The 16851-nt window shown below is 43.1% G+C and overlaps 1 protein-coding gene across 2 annotated transcripts in view; it reads right to left on the bottom strand.

The window, feature by feature from the left end:
- The window catches only part of LOC135513813 (neural proliferation differentiation and control protein 1-like), a 42177-nt gene extending 26285 nt beyond the window's left edge, over positions 1-15892 (bottom strand). Inside the window, exon 1 of one of the 2 annotated variants that reach the window (XM_064936761.1) lies at positions 15497-15892. In XM_064936761.1, coding sequence (XP_064792833.1) covers positions 15497-15599 — 103 coding nt within the window. In that variant the 5' untranslated portion in view covers positions 15600-15892. The remainder of the gene's footprint in view (positions 1-15496) is intronic. The other variant, XM_064936760.1, reaches the window with a different exon arrangement.
- Between the last annotated feature and the right edge of the window lie 959 nt (positions 15893-16851).

Genomic DNA, 16851 nt, shown 5'->3' with positions numbered 1-16851 from the left:
ACCCAGAGCGGTGTTGGTACTAATCTGAAAACATGACAGGCAGCCTCCGTCCATCAAGAGTCTTCCATTTACAAATAAGAGGCTTTGTCTCTGTCAAGCTGTCGATCTGCTTGAGCAATGTCAACAGGAAGAGACCATTCACTGCCAAAAGGACAGACTGATGAGAATCCTCCTTTTGGCAAGTTGGTTACTATCAAGACATAGGCCGTGTCCCAAATGACACCCATTTCCTATATAGTGCACTACTTTTGCTCAGGGCCAATAGGGCACTATATAGGGAACAGGGACACACAGCCTGACTCTACATGGGACTCTGCCTTACTTGTAGCGTAGAGAAAATTATATATTGGATCCGTGTCGCACTTCTGCTCTATTGGAAGTCTTTTTAAATTAAACCGTTGTCGTGTCTTTGGCTATGCCGGATTAAGTGATATGACATGCTATTCTATAAAATAATTAATATTACCCGATTGAGCTAATCATGTAAATGTAATTAACTAGAGTCGGGGCACCACAAAATAATATTTATAGAGCTGTTATCTTCCGAATAAACTCTTAAAGACCTAGTAATATTTTACATCAATAGCAGTCAATATTAATTGTCACCTTAATTCAATCTCATATGAAAGTTGTAAATTCTTGGTTATCTTCACAAACCCTGGCTAACAAGTTGAATCAGCAATGCAAAATTGGGTTTAATTATTTATTTACTAAATACCTAACTAATCACACAGAATTACACATACATATAATTCATCGTAACTTGATTACAAATTACGTCATAAAGGAAATCGTCCCTAGCGGGCGGAACAGATATGACATCTTGTTACACAAAAGGAAAGGGGGCTGGATTTGAGTGAAAGAGCTGGAAGACTGAGTAACAAAGGAAGAGGCTGTGCTATCGTAAATACAGTATCTTATGCATTCTAAATTACCGCCCATTTGGAAAAGGAAAATGCAATAAATATTTACTCTGAGCTGCGCTTCAGTAGGTTGGTGGTAGATGGAAGGCCGTGTTGCCAAACTGAGTCATTTGAAGAATGTCTCTGATGGTCAATTGGATACGTTGTAGTAAAGTTGTTGTGTGATAGACGGGATACTCTGTCTGTTCCTTCCTAACCCTCGTTTGCATCTGCTGTTGCTAACTCAACGGCTAGGAGGTATCACTTCTGTAGTGAATAAGAGTTCAAAATTCATACCATTCGCAACCAAAACTCACGCTGATGTTGGCTTCGTTCTGTAGTTATTATGTGAACCATTTTGACATCGGACCGTCGTCCTCACATCCTCAGAACAGGAGGTTACATTTTCATCAAGGCTTTATATAGTGGAGTGAGAAGGGTGTGTCTGAAAAATTGTATAACCCATGACTCTTCACAGGGGCGGGCCACTGATTGAGCAGAGCCCTAACCTTATGAAAACCCAAATCTCACATTTTAGAAGCTAAAATCACATTTCATCTCATCACAAATAATTTCATATTCAAACATTTGAATTGAACAACAATTCCATGTGAATCCGATAACTCTGATGTGTAGACTTTCCACTGTAAAGTTTGTCATCTTATCATTGATGAGAATGTCTCAGATGACAACCGAACTGACATCATATTCATTTGGTCGGATTACCAGAATATAGTTCATTTCCCCTCACCTTCTGATGTTCCCAGAATCTCTATGTTAACCAAGGGGTTTGCAAAAGTAAAAGAGAGGGAAGAGGGGGAAGAGGTATTTATGACCGTCATGAACCTACCCCCAGGCCAACGTCATGACACCGTGATAATCTTCTTTTTTTTCTATACACACAGTATGTGAGACAACATGCCTCGTTGCGCATCTCTTGTAAGGCTGTCTCGGATAATGTGTTAATGTCATTAAGTATTGTATTTAAAACTGCAGAGACCTTTTTCAGTCTGGGTCCCTTCCAGCTGTGGTTGATGGCACCATATGGGTTTGAATGACACAAGCTAGTGATGCATATATTAGTTATATATTCCCTATTGATAAAAGGACACAATACATTAGAGACAGAGAAAAGGTTGCAGCTGCCACTCGTGATGCTGCTGCTCCGGCTTCAAATGTCCTGCCTGCGGCTATGGAACCGTGACCTGTTCACTGAACGTGTGTGTGTCTCTCCCTCTGCCTGGTTCATCTCTAGGTTTCTTCCTAGGTTACTGCCTTTCTGGGGAGTTTTTCCCAGCCATCGTGCTTCTACATCTGCATTGCTTGCTGTTTGTGGTTTTAGGATGGGTTTCAGTACAGTACTTTGTGACATCGGATGTAAAGGGCTTTATAAATACATTTGATTGATCTTCCATCTGCAGTACTCTGCAAGTGCCACAGTTAAAGGGTAAATTAAAACAGTCCTCCTGAGGTTCTCACTCTCTGTATTGGTTGTTATTATAATGAACAAAAATATGAACTCAACATGCAACAATTTCAAAGATTTAACTGAGTTACCGTTCATATAAGGAAATCAGTAATTAGAAATAAGTTCATTCGGCCTTAACCTATGGATTTCACATGACTGGGCAGGGGGAGCCAGGCACAGCCAATCAGAATGAGTTTTTCCCCCTCAAAAGGGTTTTGTTACAGACAGAAATACTCCTCAGTTTCATCAGCTGTCTGGGTGGCTCGTCTCAGACGATCCTGCAGGTGAAGAAGCTGGATGTGGAGGTCTAGGACTGGCATGGTTACACGTGGTCTGTGGTTGTGAGGCTGGTTGGACGTACCACCAAATTCTCTAAAACAACGTTGGAGAAGGCTTATGGTAGAGAAATTAACAATAAATTCTCAGTCAACAGCTCTGGTGGACATTCCTGCAGTCAGCATGTCAAATGCACGCTCTTTCAAAACATCTGTGACATTGCATTGTGTGACAAAACTGCACACTTTTAGTGGCCTTTTATTGTCCCCAGCACAAGGTACACCTGTGTAATGATCACACTGTTTAATCAGATTCTTGATATGCCACACCTGTCAGTTGGATGGATTATCTTGACAAAGGAGAAATGCTCAGTAACAGGGATGTAAACAAATTTGAGCTGGTTCTGTAAAAATTCCCCCCCCTGCTCTCTCCTCCTCCTCCCCTTAATCCCATCTGAAACTAACATGCGTCCCAAATGGCACCCTATTCCCTGTATACTGCACTACTTCAGACCAGTGCCGTTTGGGATGCACACAGGACACGAGGGCAACACAAATATGAGTCAATGTAGCTCAGTGCTCTAATGTAATTATTCTGTCACATTTTCTCAAAATGTTCTTTGTTTATCGAGTTGCTGGTTGGGGCTGCAAAAGAGCAATGTCTTGTTTGAACATGTCTCTTGGTTTTGGAACTGGCCTGAAATGGGCTACCGTTGGCCCTATGCATCGAGCGGACATGGTCTCCGAATAGGCTGCTTTTGGCCCGACATGTACACTATATATACACACACACCACTTCAAATTAGTGAAGAGAAACAAATGGCAGAAGAATGGCCTTACTGCAGAGGTCAGTGACTTTCAACGTGGCACTGTCATAGGATGCCACCTTTCCAACAAGTCAGTTCATCAAATTGCTGCCCTGGTCAACTAAGTGCTGTTATTGTGAAGTGGAAATGTCAAGAAGCAACAACGGCTCGGCCGCGAAGTGGTAGGCCACACAAGTTTACAGAACGGGACTGCCGGGTGCTGAAGCACGTAGCATGTAAAAATCATCTGTCCTCGGTTGCAACACTCACTACCAAGTTCCAAACTGCTTCTTGAAGCAACGTCAGCACAATAACTATTCGCCTGGAGATCATGAAATGGGTTTCCACGGCTGAACAGACTAAGATTTTTTATTTGATTTCACCTTTATTTAACCAGGTAGGCCAGTTGAGAACAAGTTCTCATTTACAACTGTAACCTGGCCAAGATAGAGCAAAGCAGTGCGACAAAAACAACAGAGTTACACATGGGATAAACAAACGTACAGTCAATAACACAATAGAAAAGTCTTTATACAGTGTGCGCAAATGTAGCAAGATTAGGGAGGTAAGGCAATAAATAGGCCATAATGGCAAAATAATTACAATTTAGCAGTTAAAACACTGGAGTGATAGATGTGCAGAATAGAGGTCAACCGATTATGATTTTTCAATGCTGATACCAATTATTGGAGGACCAAAAAAGCTGATACCGATTAAATTGGACGATGTTTTTATATATATATTTGTAATAATGACAATTACAACAATACTGAATGAACAATGAACTTATTTTAACTTAATATAATACATCAATAACATCCATTTAGTCTCAAATAAATGAAACATGTTCAATTTGGTTTAAATAATGCAAAAACAAAGTGTAGGAGAAGAAAGTAAAAGTGCAATATGTGCCATGTAAAAAAGCTAATGTTTCAGTTCCTTGCTCAGAACATATGAAAGCAGGTGGTTCCTTTTAACATGAGTCTTCAATATTCCCAGGTAAGAAGTTTTAGGTTGTAGTTATTGTAGGGCTATTTCTCTCTATACCATTTGTATTTCATATACCTTTGACTATTGGATGTTCTAATAGGTACTTTAGTATTGCCAGCCTAATCTCAGGAGTTGATAGGCTTGAAGCATTGTGAAGAGCTGCTGGCAAATGCAGTAAAGTGCTGTTTGAATGAATGCTTACGAGCCTGCTGCTGCTTACCACCACTCAGTCAGACTGCTCTATCAAATCAGAGACTTAATTATAATATAATAAACACACAGAAATGCGAGCCTTAGGTCATTAATATGGTCAAATCCAGAAACTAATTTCAGGTGTCATCCATAAGTCTAGATATTGCTGTTACATTGCACAACCTTCAATGTTATGTCATAATAAATATTTAAAAAAATATACTTCTGTGTATTGATTTTAAGAAAGCCATTGATGTTTATGGTTAGGTAAATTTATGCAATGATTGTGCTTTATTCGCAAATGCGCTTTTGTTAAATCATCCCCCGTTTGGCGAAGTTGGCTGTCTTTGTTAGGAAGAAATGGTCTTCACACAGTTCGCAACGAGCCAGGCGGCCCAAACTGCTGCATATACCTTGACTCTGTTGCACAGAGCGCAAGAGAAGTGACACAATTTCCCTAGTTAAAAAACAATTCATGTTAGCAGGCAATATTAACGAAATATGTAGGTTTAAAAATATATACTTGTGTATTGATTTTAAGAAAGGCGTTGATGTCTATGGTTAGGTACACATTGGTGCAACACCAGTGCTTTTTTTGCGAATGTGCTTGTTAAATCACCCATTTCGCGAAGTAGGCTGTGATTCAATGATAAATTAACAGGCACCGCATTGATTATATGCAACGTAGAACAAGCTAGATAAACTAGTAATATTATCAACCATGTGTAGTTAATCACTAGTTATGTTAAGACTGATTGTTGGTTAATGCTAGCTAGCACCTTAACTTGGCTCCTTGCTGCACTCGCATAACAGGTAGTCAGCCTGCCACGCAGTCTCCTCGTGGAGTGCAATGTAATCGGCCATGATCGGTGTCCAAAAATGCTGATTACCGATTGTTATGAAAACTTGAAAATCGGCTTTAATTAAATCAGCCATTCCTATTAATCGGTCGACCTCTAGTGCAGAAGATGAATGTGCAAGTAGAGATACTGGGGTGGAAAGGAGCAAAAAAAAAAGGGTGAGGTAGTTGGGTGGGCTATTTACAGATGGCCTATGTACAGGTGCAATGATCGGTTAGCTGCTCTGACAGTTGATGCTTAAAATTAGTAGGGGGATAAGTCTCCAGCTTCAGTGATTTTTGAATTTTTCCCCTATCATTGGCAGCAGTGAACTACACACACCTGCTGGAGCGTGTGCTATGGGTGGGTGCTGCTATGGTGACCAGTGAGCTGAGATAAGGCAGGGCTTTACATAGCAAAGACTTATAGATGACCTGGAGCCAGTGGGTTTGGCGATGAATATGAAGCGAGGGCCAGCCAACGAGAGCATACAGGTCGCAGTGGTGGATATATGGGACTTTTGTGACAAAACGGATGGGACTGTGATAGACTACATCCAATTTGCTGAGTAGAATGTTGGAGGCTATTTTGTAAATGACGTCGCTGAAGTCAAGAATCGGCAGGATAGTCAGTTTTACGGGGTTAAGGATGCTTTGTTGCGAAATAGGAAGCCTATTCTAGATTTAGTTTTGGATATGCTGAATGTGAGTCTGGAAGGAGAGTTTATAGTCTAACCAGACACCTAGGTATTTGTAGTTGTCCACATATTTCTAAGTCAGAACCATCCAGACTAGCGATTGGTTGAAGAGCATGCATTTAGTTTTACTTGCATTGATGAGCAGTTGGAGGCAACGGACGGAGTGTTGTATGGCATTGAAGCTCGTCTGGAGGTTTGTTAACAGTGTCCAAAGGGCCAGAGGTATACAGAATGGTGTCGTCAGCGTAGAGGTGGATCAGAGAATCATCAGCTGCAAGAGCAACATCGATATATACAGAGAAAATAGTATGCCCAAGAAGGGTCCAGACAACAGGCCCTCCGATTTGACACACTGAACTCTATATGAGAAGTAGTCAGTGAACCAGGCGAGGCAGTCATTTGAGAAACCAAGGCTGTTGAGTGTGCCGATAAGAATGCGGTGATTGACAGAGTCAAAAGTCTTGGCCAGGTCACCATGAGCAATGTCAATTGCCGGCTGGAATGGTGTAAAGCTTGCCGCCATTGGACTCTGTAGTGATGAATCACGCATTACCATCTGGCAGTCTGATGGACTAATCTGGGTTTGGTAGGTGCCAGGAGAACGCTACCTGCCCAAATGCAGTGCACTCTGTGAAGTTTGGTGGAGGAGCAACAATGGTCTGGGACTGTGGTTCACGGTTTGGACTAGGCCCCTTAGTTTCCGTGAAGGGAAATCTTAACGCTACAGCATACAATGACATTCTAGACCATTCCAACTTTGTGGCACCAGTTTGGGGAAGGCCCTTTCCTGTTTCAGCATGACAATGCTCCTGTGTAAAGCAAGCTCAATACAGAAATGGTTTGTCGAGATCAGTGTGGAAGAACTTGACTGGTCTACACGCAGCGCTGACATAAACCCCATCGAACACCTTTTGGATGAATTAGAACGTCGACTGCGAGCCAGGCCTCGTCGCCCAACATCAGTGCCCGACCTCACTAATGCTCGTGGCTTAATGGAAGCAAGTCCCTGCAGCAATGTTCCAACATCTAGTGGAAAGCCTTCCCAGAAGAATGGGGGGGAACACCTCCATATTAATGCCCATGATTGTGGAATGAGATGTCCAAGTGTCCACATACAGTACATAACCAAAAGTATCTGTCTAGAGTGGCCATGGTCTCAGAATAGGCTACGGTTAGCCCTGCATATATGAGTCTAGTGGTCATGGTCTCAAGTGTATTACGTAGAATTTTTCCAGGTATTTTGTCAGTGAGCGAGCTATACTGCAGGCTCAGAAGTAACCGCGTGGCCAGACTAAGAAGTAACCACGTGGCCAGGCTCAGAAGTAACCACGTGGCCAGGCTCAGAAGTAACCGCGCGGCCAGACTCAGAAGTAACCGCGCGGCCAGACTCAGAAGTAGCCGCGCGGCCAGGCTCAGAAGTAACCACGTGGCCAGGCTCAGAAGTAACCACGTGGCCAGGCTCAGAAGTAACCACGCGGCCAGACTCAGAAGTAACCGCGCGGCCAGACTCAGAAGTAGCCGCGCGGCCAGACTCAGAAGTAACCACGTGGCCAGGCTCAGAAGTAACCACGTGGCCAGGCTCAGAAGTAACCACGCGGCCAGACTCAGAAGTAACCGCGCGGCCAGACTCAGAAGTAACCACGCGGCCAGGCTCAGAAGTAACCACGTGGCCAGGCTCAGAAGTAACCACGCGGCCAGACTCAGAAGTAACCACGCGGCCAGACTCAGAAGTAACCGCGCGGCCAGACTCAGAAGTAACCACGCGGCCAGGCTCAGAAGTAACCACGCGGCCAGGCTCAGAAGTAACCACGCGGCCAGGCTCAGAAGTAACCACGCGGCCAGGCTCAGAAGTAAACACGCGGCCAGGCTCAGAAGTAACCACGCGGCCAGACTCAGAAGTAACCGCGCGGCCAGGCTCAGAAGTAACCGCGCGGCCAGGCTCAGAAGTAACCGCGCGGCCAGACTCAGAAGTAACCACGCGGCCAGGCTCAGAAGTAACCACGCGGCCAGGCTCAGAAGTAACCACGCGGCCAGACTCAGAAGTAACCACGCGGCCAGGCTCAGAAGTAACCACGCGGCCAGGCTCAGAAGTAACCACGCGGCCAGGCTCAGAAGTAACCACGCGGCCAGGCTCAGAAGTAACCACGCGGCCAGGCTCAGAAGTAACCACGCGGCCAGGCTCAGAAGTAAACACGCGGCCAGGCTCAGAAGTAACCACGCGGCCAGGCTCAGAAGTAACCACGCGGCCAGACTCAGAAGTAACCACGCGGCCAGGCTCAGAAGTAACCACGCGGCCAGACTCAGAAGTAACCACGTGGCCAGACTCAGAAGTAACCACGCGGCCAGACTCAGAAGTAACCACGCGGCCAGGCTCAGAAGTAACCACGTGGCCAGACTCAGAAGTAAACACGCGGCCAGGCTCAGAAGTAACCACGCGGCCAGGCTCAGAAGTAACCACGTGGCCAGGCTCAGAAGTAACCACGTGGCCAGGCTCAATCGCTACTGCATTATGGAGGGAAAGTCGACTGGGGACGTGATTTGGTCTGCAGTATTGAACATTGAAATCAAATCTATTTCTAGTGTAATGACATTGAATATTCCCAGAACAATGTCTAGTAGCGAGTGTGATCTGATCTCATCTGAGACAACCTACAGGCGTGAGTCCATGTGAACCATTGAAAGTAATTGAGGCCCCCCCAGAGTGTATTGTATAATAACACAGATAGCCCCAGCTGCCAGCCTGATAGTTATTTTCACACTACATATTCATTTACTGTATCTTCTCTCCTGTGATTCACTGTGGCATTCTGCAAAGCTAAACAAGGACACAAAAAGTCCACCTTAAATATGGCAAGAGGTGGACTGGTTTGACTTATGCATTTAATCTGCCATATGCAAGGAGGACTTTGTGTCCTTGTTTAGCCATGCAGAATGTCACAGTGACATGAGAGAAGAGATACTAAAATGTTTTATTTTACCCCCTTTTCTCCCCAATTTCGTGGTGTCCAATTGTTAGTAGTTACTATCTTCTCTCATCGCTACAACTCCCGTACGGGCTCGGGAGAGACGAAGGTCGAAAGCCATGCGTCCTCCGAAACACAACCCAACCAAGCCGCACTGCTTCTTAACACAGCGCGCATCCAACCCGGAAGCCAGCCGCACCAATGTGTCGGAGGAAACACCGTGCATCTGGCAACCTTGGTTAGCTCGCACTGCGCCCGGCCTGCCACTGGAGCCGCTGGTGCGCGATGAGACAACGATATCCCTACCAACCAAACCCTCCCTAACACGGACGACGCTAGGCCTATTGTGCGTCGCCCCACGGACCTCCCGGTCGCGGCAGAGTCTGGGCGCGAGACCAGAGTCTTTGGTGGCACATCTAGCACTGCAATGCAGTGCCCTAGACCACTGCGCCACCTGGGAGGCCCTTAAAATGCTTTTTAAAACATAAATGTAAAAAAGATATGACAAAGAACATTCCCTCTACAATATACTTTATTTTTCCCCATTCTATTCTTAATTCACTTCATATTATTTCACCTCTGTTCATCCAGATTGGGCATAAAGCAATCCCTAGTCATGATGGGAAAATATCACATAAGATGAATTAGTATTCATAAACAGAGTAGTAGTAGTGTCCTTTATGTTTTTGGTATTAAAAGCACAAATATAATGTTATTTCCATCTGGTTACTGGAATGTTGATTTACCGATCAACATTAAAATGTTAAGTCAAACAGATTCATGCATTACAGAATACAGCCTAATGAATGATTGATAATACACACTAACATCCCTGATGTCAGTAAATCATGAAGACTTAAATATAATTGATTCAAATGATTCCCATTGATCAGGGTTGTGTGACAGCGGCTTCTATTCCAGTGCCTGACTAAATTATTAGACATGGTCCCCTGACTTACCTAGTTAAATAAATGTAAATCTTCATTTGAGGATGTGGTTGAAATGATCTTCATAGGATATAAGCATTTATGGGAATAGAACTCTGCAATGGACAATATAAGTCTCTCAAAAATAGTAACCTATCATTCAAATTATTTTGGTTATATTCTCTCTTCAGAATAGAAAGGAGGATTCAAGACGAGCAAAGATGGTTTCAGACATGTCAAGTAGTCTATAAGCGTCCTCTTACATTACTTAAAAAAAATGTATCTAATATTAGAAACAGGACATGCATGACATCCTAGATGGTACAAGCGTAACCATGGTTTGAGAGAGGGTACAGTGATGAGCTGTGAGAGTGAAGTGAGTTATTGAACATACAGTATACTTACAACACCAGAGGTGTTATTCACAACAACAGCTGAGAGAGAGATGGAGCAGAGAGATTGAGAGACAGAAAGAACAAAAGAGCGAGAAAGAAATATGCTCGAGAGAAAGAGATAGAAAGAGCACAAGACAGAAAGAGCACAAGACAGAGAGAGTCAGTCAAACACAGTGAATAAAGCTGGTCCTCCCAGTGCCAGCAGCAAACCACATCAGCAGAAAGCCTAAAACATCTTACTGACATGTCAACAGGATTTCATCTTTAAGCCAGCGCTACTCTGACTACTTGGGGGAACGCAGCTTTGCAAGACGCACACAGCACAGAGGACAGGTTTTGGAACCTCTAAATCTAACATTTGGTCATTCTTTTGTGACACGATAAGATCTGAAAGCTGCTGACAGGCAGCAAGCAGGCCAGTTCGTTCACCATGTGTGACGTCAGTCGATTGACATTTTCCATTCACTTCCATACAGCAACAAAACACTGGGCCAGGAAATACATGAAAAAACATATTAAGGTTTCTTAATGTTTAAATCAAATCTTACTTCAAATATTTGTTTGTGTAAAAAAAGCCCTAAGACTGCCAGTCTAACAGCAAATCCATGAACTTCCTTTTGAGGCTAAAGCCAAAGACCTCTGCAGACGCGAGAGCATGTAAGACAACAAGAGGCAGGTGAGATGAAGAAACCAAATTTCGGTCTCGCTCCCAAAACCAACGCCTTCGGCGAAAGAAACAGAACTGCAATGGTCGTGTTGCCCCGGTTACGCTTCACAGCATCTAATAAACCTTGGCAGCTAACCTTTTCATTCATCCATCTCTCCTACCCCTTTCAGTCACCTCTCTTCCTCTTGGGGCATCAGCAAAACAACAAATTCAACATCTCCACAGCGACAAAGCAATCGATTTCCCCCAGAAACGTTCTCTTCTCTCAACACTAAATGTCAATCCCCTTATTCTCAATTATCATTGATAGCCTTTTAATTGTGCTTCTGGTATTCCAAGTGGCATCTCTTCCAAGAAGAGTTGGACAAAGCCTATGGTTTCCTTGAACAGTCAGAGGTTGCATCCTATTTCTTACCCAAATGACTGGAGAAACAAACCCACATTATCTATCTGAATTTTAACAAATGGGGCCTCCCTCTGGCACAGGGACAAAAAGTCACCCAATGGTCTGAAACTGCTTCACTCTAAAACGTGACCGCGTGACCAAAATGTTTCTCTCTAAAAACAGTATTTTTTGGACATAGAAGGTGAATAAACAATAAGGTGAGAGTGTGTGCAGGACGGCAGTGCAAGCCCAGCACATGTATTTTAAGGAGCAGAATACTTCACAGCTGTAGGGCTCTCCTCTATGGCACTATAATCAGGTTATAATCTCCATTTTACAGCCTTAACAGAAGCCTGCACTCTCCTCTCAGTCCTTCTATCCACAGCAGCACAGAGCTCACAGACCCAGGTTAAGTCCCAAATGACACCCTATATAGCAAACTACTTCAGACCACCCTTTGAGCTCTGGTCGAAAGCAGTGCACTGTAAAATGGAAGGGGGTGCAAATTAGGACACCCCAGTCTGTCATTGCTACCTGTGCTTAAGAGCTAACAACAGCTTAGTTTCATTTCAGCAAGCCATGACACCCACCCTCTCAGACTGTTCTGAAAGGGTTTCTGTAGTTAGAAACAGAAGAATTCCTGCAACATTATCTTGTTAAAAAGACATTAAGCCGAACTGATTGCACCTAAATTGGCCATTGGGCATGTAAAATAACCCATGAACACCAACATGTGAAGTTCATATGGGTGTCAAATGAAAGCTACATGTTTTGGCATATATACATACACGCACACACAAATATACATATAGTTTACCCATTTCCCATCCTAAAAATGTAGAATTAACTAAGGCTTCTGGTCAAACAAATAGAAAAGGTATTAGTCTTAAAAAGGTATTAGAAATACATCAAAACACAATAATATTGAAGACCCCTGCCAGCTAATATGACTACATTTTTCTGCCTTCTGTAAGTTTAAGAAACGTTACCTTATGCCATGAAATTCTGTTACCAAAAAAATAAACATATCTTTAAGATCTTTTCTAATTTCTCTCATGAGGACAGAGGATAATGAAAGTACACAGAGCTAACAAGTAAAGGTAGACCTATGAATTAATGTTTTTACTCATATCAATTTTGTTTATTAATTATTATGTGATTAAAACTCGACATTCCCAAAAAATTAAAAATTAAATAAATTGGTAACGGAATTTCTGCAATTGAATTGGCTACAATGGGGGAAGTCATAGTAGTCACAAACAGTTTGGTCAGCACAGTAGAGTTAGTAGATGTCAATGACTGGTTCAGATTTGGTCTTGCCCAGACCAATCAAATTTAGTCTTGCAGAGATCATTAAAATCATAGCCAGCGTGTAGAATAATAACCAAATATGCAAAGGAGGATATTGCATATTTCTAACATGGTATACCTATTTAGGATACATCAACATGAGGAGAATGACATTCTTATTCATAATTATGCATTTCTGTTTATTACAGATCAGGGACATATGATGAAATTCTGTTACTGTAATTCCATTAACAGGTGTAAATCCACTTCACTTACTGCATTTCAATAACCAAAAGAGTGTTTTAAAGTCAATGTGTCATGTCATAGCTGACACCCCATTCTTTCTGCAGATGTCATTGAATCTTAATTCAGAGCAGATATTTTTGAAAAACGTGGACACAAAGAAAACTGAGAAAGATTTTACCAAAATCATTTTACTAAATTCTGCATCTGCACAGTTCTTCCAGTAAATGTTTTTGTAAACTGATCAGTGTAAATTGTTAAAAGCTGTCCATGTGCATAGAGTTGTATGATTTATTAACTTTGAAATCAATGTTTTTTGTTTGGGATGCATTTTACACTGACATGAGTCATTTCAATTTAGAAGGATTCATATAATATTCAATACATATAGTACCCAACATCTGATTTGAACCAAACATCCATTATGTTTGACACGAAGTAGGAAGCTGCAGCTTGGAGTATTGTTCATTCATATTATGTAATGTATTCTCAGGTAATGTGATAGTTTTTTCCCCCTTCAGAGAAATGAGTCATTAAAGCTCCATGCTCTACCAACTGAGCCACACGGGAAACTCTGCCCATTGACTTGAAAAGGGATTCCCATTCTAGTGAATCTATTTATGTGGTTTCTCTGACAGAGGGAATGTGTTACAGGACAACCTAGAACAGGGTTCTCGAACCCCTCCTTGGGGTTTTCGCTCCAACCCAAGTTGTAACTAACCTGATTCAGCTTATCAACCCATTTTTCTTAAATCCGGTGAGCTAGATTAGGGATGGAGCAAAATATACAGGGCACAGTTTCCTAAAGTTCTTAAGGCTAAACTCACCATTAGAACCTTCGTAGGAACATCGTTAAATCTCCAAGCTGTTTCCCAAAACCATCATTAGTAAAGTTGCACTTTAAAACACTTGTTATTTACCGACTGCCTCAGACCAGTCGTAGAACAACAAAGTGCGTCATTAGATGCATTTTAGCCCTTTATACACATAAGATCTCTGCTGATTTTTCTGACAGGGGGAATGTGTCACAGGACTGCATAAGTACCATCACTGGAATGGACATAGTACCTCTGACTAATGACTTGAATAGGGGTAGTCTCTCTGACAGGGGGAGTGTGTCACAGGACTGCATAAATACCATCACTGGAATGGACATAGTACCTCTGACCAATGACTTGAATAGGGGTAGTCTCTCTGACAGGGGGAGTGTGTCACAGGACTGCATAAGTACCATCACTGGAATGGACATAGTACCTCTGACCAATGACTTGAATAGGGGTAGTCTCTCTGACAGGGGGAGTGTGTCACAGGACTGCATAAGTACCATCACTGGAATGGACATAGTACCTCTGACCAATGACTTGAATAGGGGTAGTCTCTCTGACAGGGGGAATGTGTCACAGGACTGCATAAATACCATCACTGGAATGGACATAGTACCTCTGACCAATGACTTGAATAGGGGTAGTCTCTCTGACAGGGGGAATGTGTCACAGGACTGCATAAGTACCATCACTGGAATGGACATAGTACCTCTGACCAATGACTTGAATAGGGGTAGTCTCTCTGACAGGGGGAGTGTGTCACAGGACTGCATAAATACCATCACTGGAATGGACATAGTACCTCTGACCAATGACTTGAATAGGGGTAGTCTCTCTGACAGGGGGAGTGTGTCACAGAACAGCTTGCCTACTGATAGCCAGTTTCCATTTCACCACTAAGATAAGATACCTCACGGGTGACAATACATGACCTCACTGTAGCCAAGTGTGTGTGTGTCCGTCCAAGGGTCTACATATGGATGATATGATACATGGTATCATTGTAATGCATTTTGCAGTCGTGTAGTCCAGGCTTGTAACCTAATAAAGGTTCCCGGCCTTCTGGTAATCATGCAATGTAGTCACTGGTCAGTAACGGCCATTTCTTATGGTTCTGGTAATTACTGTTTAAGTGTGAGTATCCACAGACATGCCATACGTCACATCAGGTCATCCCCAGCCAGATGTGTCACCCCTCCTCCAAGGTAATATGTCAGTGTTTGAGGTACACCATTTCAGATACATAGAAAGTATTGAAACATGACCCAAAAATCCCGTGTAGTCAGTGCTATGCACTATGAATTGAGCTATCCCCCCCAAAATTGAAGGGGGATTTAAAAACAAGCCTCACAGAAACCACAGGTGCTCTGAAGTTACTTGCTTAAAACACAGAACAATTACAATGGGAATACACGCCAATTGAAATATCACTTTTAAATTCTAAAATAGCCTATGGTCAGAAAACAGTCTTATTTTCATGAGTTGGTGTAGACCTATCATATGTTACTATATGTTAGGGAACGTGGTAACATCTGCAAATATGTTTTAATTGACAGCATATGACATCATCCACATCAACTTTAATAAATGTGTGCAAAACATGCACGACTTCGTACGAAAAGTGTTGTTCTTACCTGGCATGCAAGCGCTCATAGAAACGAAGATTGCAATGACAGCAACCTGGGTTAAAATCGTAGCGGCGGGCCTGTGATCGACCCCTCTTCTCGGCGATAGCATGCTGCAAAGCGCTCCTACAACTGATAGAACAGAGTTGGGAGTCGGGGGTCGGTCATACCCCCATCCCCTTACTAGAGAAGGAAGCTCAGGAAATGTGTTCAGCTTCTGTATATATGTAATCCGAATGCGGAGTGCGCGCTCAATTGCAGTTATCAGATTCGGTAATAGAGCGATGGTGAACGATGCCGTCTCCTCTGTGTTTTGCGCAGGATCCCATTCAGTTGAGCGCTATATTGGGTGAAGCTTGAAGAAACGACGTTGAGGGCTGTTATTGCTGAGCTGTCGGTCTTTGGTGAGAGCGGTACGTGGACGATGTCGTCACGACGCTCTCCTAATCCGTTGTGCCGTACGCATAGCCGCAATTACAGGCAGAGGGGAAGAGGCGAAGGGAGAGGTTTTATTCCGCCCACGAAAATAATACCACGAAGTGAGGAATCTTTGTATGGAGGTCTGTGAGTGTCGAATTTGTCAACAAAACAACATGTAATTGCTCATTTGCTACGTGAGGTTTATTTAATCGAATACAAGTGTCGTAATGGTTAGTTTGTTACAAATGCACTGATATAAGCGGACGCACATGGCATTTTGGCAACTTTTTTATTTTTACCAGGTAAATTGACTGAGAACACGTTCTCATTTGCAGCAACGACCTGGGGAATAGTTACAGGGGAGAGAAGGGGGATAAATGAGCCAATTGTAAACTGGGGATTATTAGGTGACCGTGATACACCGGGGTTAACACCCCTACTTGTACGATAAGTGCCATGGGATCTTTAATGACCTCAGAGAGTCAGGACACCCGTTTAACGCCCCATCCGAAAGATGGCACCCTACACAGGGCAGTGTCCCCAATCACTGCCCTGGGGGATTGGGATATTTTTTTAGACCAGAGGGAAGAGTGCCTCCTACTGGCCCTCCAACACCACTTCCAGCAGCATCTGGTCTCCCATCCAGGACCAACCTTGCTTAGCTTCAGAAGCAAGCCAGCAGTGGTATGCAGGGTGGTATGCTGCATAAAATACATTATCAGAGTTGTGCCTCTTTTCATAGAGCTAGAGGACTCATCATGGATATTGCCCGTTTTAGTATGGACGTTGCCAATGAGGGCTTCCACTATTTTAAAGTAGTCAACTGGGTGGGGATTCCTATAAGTTGGTCGCAATCAGCCAATGAAGACAAATAAAATTGACTACATTAAAATGGAGATAGCCTCAATGGTGCTGCACATGCGGTCACAGACACTACGTCACAG

This window comes from Oncorhynchus masou, chromosome 25 (assembly GCF_036934945.1).
Source record: "Oncorhynchus masou masou isolate Uvic2021 chromosome 25, UVic_Omas_1.1, whole genome shotgun sequence".
Taxonomy (NCBI): Eukaryota; Metazoa; Chordata; class Actinopteri; order Salmoniformes; family Salmonidae; genus Oncorhynchus; species Oncorhynchus masou.
Note: the sequence above shows the minus strand (reverse complement) of the source record. Positions and strands in the feature narration are given on the sequence as shown.